Source organism: Camelina sativa, chromosome 14 (genome assembly GCF_000633955.1).
Source record: "Camelina sativa cultivar DH55 chromosome 14, Cs, whole genome shotgun sequence".
In the NCBI taxonomy this organism is placed as follows: Eukaryota; Viridiplantae; Streptophyta; class Magnoliopsida; order Brassicales; family Brassicaceae; genus Camelina; species Camelina sativa.
The window spans coordinates 12,562,205-12,571,547 of NC_025698.1; the positions used below are offsets into that span (position 1 = coordinate 12,562,205).

A 9,343-nucleotide genomic window follows, 5' to 3' on the forward strand; every position below is an offset into this window, starting at 1 on the left:
TAAAGAACACCACCATTATCCTCACCAGATCTCGTCTTGTTATCCACACCAAGTTTGTTCTTCTTACAGAACGCTTCAACATTGTTCACATTGAACATCTTAAGCAGTTCTCCTGAAGATGACTTATTAGTCTCAAGAATCACAGAGTTGTTGTCAGATGACTCAGCGAAAGAGTTCACCACCAAGTTATGCCCTTTCTTGAAACCAGAATCCATCGACAGCATCATCAGGGACAATGCCATTTCCTTCTGCTCAGGCTCAATCTCAGAAGCATCAGAATATGCTGAGTTGAATTGCTTCATGATACCATTATCATCACCAACAACAAAAGCAGCTTTGTGGTGGTGATGTTTCACAACAACTCTCTTGGATCTTCTTCTGATAGGAGAGGAAGAAGCCTCAGTATCAGATTGACTGTCCATGACAATCTTCTCTCTCTCAGAGTGACAAGCCATGTGACCACAAAGAGCTTTAGAAGAAACAAAACCTTTACCACATTCTCTGCAACAAAGAAGCTGGTGGGGTTGCTGCTGCTGCTGCTGCTGCTGATGATGATGATGATGATGTTTCAGAGCCATGATCTGTCTGTGATCCACAAACCTCTTGTTCTTTTTAGGATTCTCTCTGAGACCGTAACTAGATTGACCACCATTATCATCAACCATCTTGAGCTTATTAGACTCATCATCCTCATCATCAGAATCAACTGAGTTCTCGGTCATGTGAGTTCTGATGTGACCTCCAAGTGATTTCCCACAAGCAAACCTCTTGCTACAGAACTTGCAAACAAACTTCCTCTCTTTGAACTGTTCCATCTGATCAAACAAACAAAGATATATATATATAAGCCTGCAGGATCATCATAAGAACAAGAAAAAAAGTGAAATTAATGAGAAGCCATTAATATACATACCTCATGAAAATCTTGAAAGAAAGCTTCAGATGCTAAGAGAAGGAGGAGGAAGAGAATCAAGCAGAAAGCTTGATACTATTCCCAGAGAAGATGAGAGTTTGGGAGATTTAACAGTAGTCTTGTTAACTAGAGATCCTACCATCAAGCAAAAGAGGAACACAAAAACAGGAAACAAATAAAACTGACTTTGAAATTTCCTCAATATCTAAAGTTAGCAGATTTGCTTTCTTTTTGGGGTTGGGATTTATGATGAAGAGATTAAGGGGGAGGTATTGGTTTAGGATTTAGAAAGAATTTTAATGACTTTATGTTCTTGCTGATTGTTAGAATCATAAAAAATTGAAAGTTAAAAATGAAGGATTTTAAGAGATTGTTTAGGAAGTTTTTTAAAATCTTGATGATTTGTTTTTTCTAATCTTGTAAAATCTTTCCATTTGATGAAAGAGTTTTCATGACTTTTGTTATGAAGGAAATGATATAAAATCCTAAACCAATAACATAAAATTTGAATTCATTAACAATCCAAGATTCTTTTGTTTTACTTGAATAACATAAAACTTTTAATGACTTTATAAAACTCTTAATCCAATAACACTAGATTTATCAAGATTTTAGATAACTTTTTACAAATCCACAACCAATAACACCAAATTTTTTAAGAGTTTTTAAAAGTCTTGATTGAATAACAACATATTTTACCTAACTTTTAAAGTCATTAAAATTCTTTCAAAATCTTAAACCAATACCTCCCCCTAAGTAATTATAATATGATTACAATTTTATGCAAAAAATTATCATCTAATTTTTTTACATTAATAATTTAAAAAGAAAAAAAAAAGATTAGGAGAGAAATGAATGGAGTGAAGACGTGACCATTGTCTTAGGCCGATTTCAGCTAAAAGAGTGAGAATACACGCTTTTATTTTTTAGTCTGTTTTTGGTATAAAAGCCAATCAAATTAAACATGTAAGAGATTTATTAGCAAATTAATCTCAAATAAGAATTTTTAATCCGATCCGATCCGACACTCTTTAGCTGACTCCATCATTTTGTTGCGATTAGACCGGTCGGTCCGGCCCGTTCCAGAGATTTGTAACCCCCAAACAAGTGATACTCATACTACTAGACAAATACTCGAAATTTACAAACAAAAAAACGTAACTTTTTATGTTTCACAAATTTTTTCTTGGTTTTATATTTGGTTTACACTATATGTTCATCATCATCTTAAACGTATAAATTTTTGGGTTAAGTAAAAACTAAAAAAAAAAAAAAAAATCCATCAACTCATACATGCACTGATGCACATTCTAATTAACCTAGGCTACGATACGAAATAGTAATACACACTTTGCGATAAACATTAAATTTAGAACTGTACAATTAAACATTTGGTTTTAATAAAAGATTAGTTTTGTCTACAATGTATAATTTTGTTGATTTAAATCGGATAATAACACGGTGCCAAATGCCAAGTGCCAACATTAGTGAAAGTAAACTAGACATACAAAATATGGTTGGCAAAAATAAAAATAGCATTATCAAAAAAAAAAAAGGTTTAGAAATAGAATAGGAAATCGCAATTCACAAGTTACATAAATAAATAAAAATCTCTATATTTGCTGACTTATACTAGTGTGACCTATTGACAGAGACAAGCGAAATAAATATCTTTACAGTGAGATAGAACACGAGAGAGAGAAGAGCTTGCATATGCATATGCACCCATCAATCTTTTTATTAGTATTCATAGACCAATGGAAACTTCAGAGTTACATAAATACAACTCCCAAATTAATGGAACTCATGCTTTCTCCACCTCTCCTCTCTCCCAACTATACTAACTCTTTTCTTTCACAACTGGCTTTTCAAAATTATAATTAATTATTTTCTCATCAGAAAGACCTTTGCAAAATAACACTCACTATTTCCAAGATTGTTTCCACACTCTCTACAAAGCCCCAAAAACAAGCGTGGAAATAGTAACAATATCTCTCCATAACGTAGGACTCCTCCATTACAAGATCAAGAGAGAGTAGAATCAAGAAAAGATCCGCTAAGAAGATCAAGAAAAAACTCTATGAAAACACACATATATCTGATCTCTTTCTTGAACATAAAAGTCCAAGAAACGTCAAAAAAATGTGTTAATTAGAAAGAAGAAGAAAAAAATGTAACAAGGGTCGCGATCTCTGTATAATATGTATTATGTATAGAAACTTGAGGATAGGGTTTTAGTTGTGAAGCGGGTTTGGACCGGAGGGGACAAGTCTTTTGTCGACGCCGTACCTTGGGTCAATCTCCAGCGGAGGAGGAGAAAGAATTGGCTGCTTCCGACTGCTGCGGTGGATTCTCTGAAGCTCAATGCACATAGAACGCGCGTACGGACGAGTAAAAGAGTCGCACGAACCGTGAGGAGGAGTCACGTAGTACGGGTGGTGAATCCTCGGGACGAATCGGTGGGTTTGGTAACGGTAGCTACTTGATGTTATGTTTCCATTGGCGACTGTTGCGGTGGAGGTTTTGAGAAGGAAAGAGACGACGAAGAGGAGAAGGATCAAGATCGGATGGCTCGTATGAGTCGTCGTCGTCATAGTTTGGTTTCCAAGAGAGAACGAGAACGAGAGAGAGAGAGAAAGTGAGAAGTGTTTTGTTCTTGGAGAAGGAAAAGTTTAAAAACTTGAGAGAGGGAAGAGAGATTTGGTGGATATACAAAAATTGGGATTTAAATGCAACACAGAAGATGCACATGAATCGATGTTATGACGGTTTGATTTAGTAAATGAGAGGGCAAAACTGGTTATACACAAATGTGGGTCACCTTTGCTTAGTTTCGTTTTCATAGACATAAATACCAACCCGTGAAACTTTATAGTATACATTTCCATCGATTTATTTCACTTTTGTAGACTGTAGCTTTTTACAATACGTACAAACTCGTGGGTCTACTACGTAATTTACATGAAATGTGTAGACAAGAACCTTCATACAAGAGAATGTGTTTTTGAGTTGTTTCGTGAGTCTCAAGCTATCTGTTGGGGGTTTTATTGGGTTCCAGGTTTTTTAGGCCATTGTCATCCATAACAAAGTGTTATAATATAGTAAAAATACCATATTTGGTGTTTACAAATGTTTTGGGTTCTCTATTTATTTATTTTGCTCTTCCTCCTTTCAATTGAATCAACATCTTAAAATTGAACACATGAACACAATTCTTTTGCTGTTGTTGTTGAAATCAAAACATCATCATTAAAGCAAGAGACAATGTCTCTTGACTTTGGCCTTATAGGGTGAAAGCTGGAAAAAGAAAATAGAAAACTTAAAGGTGACAGCTAACTTTGAAGACAAAGAAGAATGAATCTCTCAGTAGGAAACAAGAAAGGTCTCTAGAAAGCTGAAGATACATCAACACTTGAAGCTGAAGAAAGGTCTCTATGCGAGAAGCATCTATTATATGAACAAATCAAAAAACGTTTTGATCTACCTTTCAAACCTTGAGCAACTTATAAAAGTCTGGAGCAAGCAAACAAACAAAAGGAGGGGATGAAATGAAACACCAGAGCTGAGAACAAGAAACCGGAATAAGTTCTAGTTTCAGGTTTCGATTCGTTCATCATCAGTATCTGAATCTGAATAGTCAACAAGCCTTAGATTGTTTTTGTTAGGCATTTCAGCTACTTGGTTGTGTTCTCGGTTCCCAATGTAATGTGATCTCACGTGATAATCTAAAGCTTGGACTGATTTGAACACCTCGAAGCAAATTGGGCACTCATGACTTTTGCTTTCCTTCTCTTCACCACCTGCTTTCTTAACAACCTCTGGAGATTTGCTATCTCTGAGCCTATGAATCTTGCTGTTTGTATCTGCACGTGAATCAGTTTCATACTTTGATCCTCCCTCATCACCATTCCTGAACCTGTTCATAGAGTTGTTGAATCCAGATCCAGTGTTCCTACGAGATCCGTGAACAGAGATGTCTGCGTCAGAATCAAAGCCATCTGAACCACAGAGAATAACACCTTCAGCAGATCTCAACTGGTCACCGTCTGCAACTTTACCTTTCTCTGAAACTTGACTCTTCACATAAGAGATCGTTATAAGCTTCTTTCCTGAAGATGACTTCGTCTTAACAACCTCAAAGTCGTCCTCGTGCATAGAGTTCATCACAAAGTTATGTCTTTCCTCGTAACTACAATTTTCTACCGACTTCATCATCATGAAAATATAAGACGCCACACCAACATCTTGGCTTATACCAGAACCAAAAGACAAGATCTCATTACTAAAAGACTCTGAATCTGATGATCTTCTCATCACTTTCTTGGACCTTTTCTTCGTAGTCTCAGAGTCAGTATCAGATTGGCTATCTAGCAAAATCGCATCTCCCTCACTGTGACAAGCCATGTGATCTTCAAGAGCTTTCAAAGAAACGAACTTTTTGCGACATATCGTGCAATCTTGTTGTTGTTGTTGTTGTTGTTTCTGCTTCTCTCTCTGACGACCCACCAAGCTCTTCTTCTTGTTGCCATTGTAACGATCTGAATCAACTGAATCCTTCTTGTTCGAATAATGGATCCTAATGTGACCTCCGCGTCCTTTCTCAGAAGCAAACGCCCTGTTACAGAACATGCACACAAACTTCTTCTCTTCCCCATCATCCATATCTTCTCTTTGACAAAATGATCAAACACAACAAAACAAGCAAGAATCAAGAAAAAGAGGTTTCTTTACGAAACGCTTTCAAAAGAACGCATTAGTTTTTAAAAAGTAATAGTGAATGGGCTTGCCTCAAATCAAAATCTTTGAACAAGGATGCTTGCACAAACCGAAAAAACTGTAAAATTCCCCCAAATGCTACAAGAGAACGTGTTTTTGAGTTGTTTCGTGAGTCTCAAGCTATCTCTTGGGTCTTTATTAGGCTTCAATAGGGTGAGGAGGCCCAATAAGAGTCTTCTCTGATTCCCTAACTAGCTAGCTAGTAAACCACAAGTGTTATAATATTAGTAAAAATACCAAAATTGGTCTTTAAAAATGTTTTGGGTTTTCTTTTTATATATTTTGTTTCTTTCCTCCTTTTTCAGTTGAATCAACATCTTAAATTAAACACGGTTTTTTGTTGTTGTTGTTGTTGTTGTTTATGTTGTTAAAATCAAAACATCATCATAAAAGCAAGAGACGACGCATGAATACAGGGAAAGGCCTTATAGGTGAAAGCTGGGAAAAATTAAAAACTTTAAGGTGACAGCTTCCTTTGTAGACAAGAAGAATGAAGCTCTCAGTAATTGTAAGAAACAGGAAAAGACCCTAGAAAAGCTGAAGATATATACATCCAAATCCAACACTTGAATTCATAAAAGAAAAGAATTGGCTCTAACTGATGAATAGCTTTATATGAACAAATCAAAAAATACTTCTTGATCTAGCTATCTTCCAAACCTTGAGCAATTTTTAAAACCTGGAGGAGCAAGGAAACAAGCAAAAACGAGGGGGGAAACAAACACCTGAGAGAAGCCTGATGAGTTCTAGTTTCAGGTTCTCTGATTCCATTGATCAATATCTGAAGCAGGAACATTGAGATTAATTTGGTTACGGATTTCAGAAACTTGGTTGTGTTCTTGATTCTCATAAGAATGTGATCTCTTGTGACCACCTAAAGCTTGGCCTGATTTGAACACCCTGAAGCAAATTGGGCACTCGTGACTTGTCTTCTTTTCACCACCTGCTTTCTTTACCACTGGAGATTTACTATCTCTGTACCTATGAATCTTGCTGTTTGTGTCTGCACATGAATCAGTTTCATAAGAACACAAGTCCTTTTTGCTTTTGCTCAGCTCATACAGTGATCCTTTCTTATCACTATTCCTGAACCTGTGCAATCTGTTGTTGAATTCAGATCCAAATCCAGTGTTCTTAAGAGATCCCTCAACTGAAATGTCTGAATCCGACTTCTTTGGTCCATTCATGAAGTAATCAGAATCAGAGCCATCTGAATCACAGAGACTAACACCGTTATCATTAGCAGATCTCAACTGATCATCTGTCTCTATAACTTGACTCTTCACATTTAAGATCTTCAGCTCCTCTCCTGAAGGTGACTTAGTCTCAACAATCCCAGAGTTGTTTTCAGATGACTCACCCAGAGAGTTCATCACAAAGTTACGTCTTTTCTTGAAACTAGAACCTCTCGACAACACCATCAACAAATAAGCCCCCTCTCCAACTTCTTGGTCTATATCAGAATCAAAAGACAAGCTCCCATCACTAAAAGATTCTGAATTTGATCTTCTCATCACTCTCTTGGACCATTTAAGAGCTGAGGAAGTCTCAGAGTCAGTATCAGATTGGCTATCCATCAACATCTTCTCTCCCTCAGAGTGACAAGCCATGTGAGCGCTAATAGCTTTCAAAGAAGCAAACCCTTTATCACATATCTTGCAAAAAAACTGTTGTTTATGTTTATGAGCCATCACCCTCCTAGACCTTTTCCTCAAAGGAGCTGAGGAAGTCTCAGACTCATCATCATCAGATTGGCTATCCATCATCATCTTCTTCTCTCCCTCACAGTGACAAACCATGTGAGCTCTAAGAGCTTTCAAAGAAACAAACTTTTTACTACATCTCCTGCAACAAACTTGTTGTTTCTCTCTCTGATCCACCAACCTCTTCTTCTTGACGCGATTGTAACGATCTGAATCAACTGAATTCTCGTTCGAGTGGATCCTAATGTGACCACCGAGTGCTTTCCCAGAAGGAAACGTCTTGTAACAGAACCTACACACAAACTTCTTCTCTTTCCCTTCATCCATATCTTCTTCTCTTAGACAACTGATCAAACACAAAACAAAGCAAGAAATCACAAAAAGGCTATTTCAAAAGAACCCATTTTTTTTTTCTATTCTAAAATCCTGAATGAGTGAGCTTTACCTCAAAATCAATATCTCTGAAACAACTAATGCTGCACAAACCGACAAAAAACTGTAAAATTCCCCAAATGCTACAGAGAGAAAGAAGCAGGCAAGTTTGAATCTTTCTTTGTCAACAGAATTAGGGATGTGACAGTTTAGTACAAGATCCGACCTTCAAGCTAAGATAACAGGGGAGAAGCTTTTTTTTTTTGTGTAATTTCCACTGTAGTATCCTCTTTAAAGTTTTGATTTTTTTAATTTTTGTTTGTTTGTTTGGGAGGAAAAAAGAAAAAAAAGAAAAAAAGAAAAGAGAAGTGTTGTTACTAACACGAGTAATCAAAAGGTCAGCTGCATTTTTGGATCTATTCCTTCCTCCTACTCAACAAACAAAACACACTATCTTCTTCTCTTTTCTCTCTCTTTCTCCATCTCTCCCGGTGTGTATGTGTTGTTCAATTCATGCATGGAAATCAAAACAAAAGATATGAAAATAAAGGAGAGAAGAAGCTATTGGACGGTCTAGATCTGTTATTATTAACTTCATTCCTCATATTTCAAAAAGATCACACATTTACGGTAAAGTTTCAATTCTTTTTTTTGGCTATCAAAGATTTTTTGCCTTATTGAATAATCTTGTAGACTGTTGTTGAATTAGGANTGCTGCACAAACCGACAAAAAAAACTGTAAAATCCCCCAAATGCTACAGAGAGAAAGAAGCAGCAAGTTTGATTCTTTCTTTGTCAACAGAATTAGGGATGTGACAGTTTAGTACAAGATCCGACCTTCAAGCTAAGATAACAGGGAGAAGCTTTTTTTTGTGTGTGTAATTTCCACTGTAGTATCCTCTTTTAAAGTTTTGATTTTTAATTTTTGTTTGTTTGTTTGGGAGGAAAAAAAAAAAAAAAGAGAAAAAGAAAAGAGAAGTGTTGTTACTAACACGAGTAATCAAAAGGTCAGCTGCATTTTTGGATCTATTCCTTCCTCCTACTCAACAANCACTATCTTCTTCTCTTTTATCTCTTTCTCTCTCCATCTCTCCCGGTGTGTTTGTGTTTGTGTGTGTGCTGTTCAATTCATGCATCGAATCAAAACAAAAGATATGAAAATAAAGGAGAGAAGAAGCTATTGGACGGTCTAGATCTGTTATAATTAACCCCATTCCTCATATTTCAAAAAGGATCACACATTTACGGTAAAGTTTCAATTTTTTTTTTTTGGCTATCAAAGATTTTTTCCCTTATTGAAATAATCTTTATAGATTGTTGAATTGGAACAATCTGTTATTCGGGTTAGTAGTGGGTATAACAAACCATGGGGCCAAACATAAGAGACTTCTTGACGTCCAAACAAACACACCTCACACACAAGTCACACTACAAAGCCTTTAAACGTTGTCCATGAGAGAACCATAATTGGCTCTGCCCACATATTCTCCTATTCTAAAGCAACAAACTTTGGCATTGAATTTTGTGATGTTTGTTTCCTTTTTTTGTGTTTAACAATGAAGATCTTTTTTTTTTTTTT

At 36.2% G+C, this 9,343-nt stretch overlaps 4 protein-coding genes across 4 annotated transcripts in view; all 4 read right to left on the minus strand.

Annotated features, from left to right (window-relative positions):
• The window catches only part of LOC104743517, a 3,403-nt gene extending 2,209 nt beyond the window's left edge, over positions 1-1,194 (minus strand). Inside the window, exons 1-2 of the mRNA XM_010464587.2 lie at positions 914-1,194; positions 9-815 (exon numbers count right to left, since the gene is read on the minus strand). Coding sequence (XP_010462889.1) covers positions 9-815 — 807 coding nt within the window. The 5' untranslated portion in view covers positions 914-1,194. The remainder of the gene's footprint in view (positions 1-8; positions 816-913) is intronic.
• On the minus strand, positions 2,892-3,636 carry LOC104741193 (CLAVATA3/ESR (CLE)-related protein 9-like). Its single transcript, XM_010461987.2, has one exon. The coding sequence runs from the start codon at positions 3,505-3,507 to the stop codon at positions 3,148-3,150; it is 360 nt and encodes a 119-aa protein (XP_010460289.1). The 5' UTR covers positions 3,508-3,636; the 3' UTR covers positions 2,892-3,147.
• On the minus strand, positions 4,508-5,575 carry LOC104743518 (zinc finger protein ZAT9-like). The gene has a single exon (XM_010464588.1). The coding sequence runs from the start codon at positions 5,573-5,575 to the stop codon at positions 4,508-4,510; it is 1,068 nt and encodes a 355-aa protein (XP_010462890.1).
• Positions 6,113-8,406, minus strand: LOC104741194 (zinc finger protein ZAT4-like). Its single transcript, XM_010461989.1, has 2 exons — positions 7,838-8,406; positions 6,113-7,738 (listed from the first exon to the last, which is right to left on the minus strand). Exon 2 carries the CDS (start codon positions 7,717-7,719, stop codon positions 6,442-6,444), a length of 1,278 nt encoding a protein of 425 aa, XP_010460291.1. The 5' UTR covers positions 7,720-7,738; positions 7,838-8,406; the 3' UTR covers positions 6,113-6,441.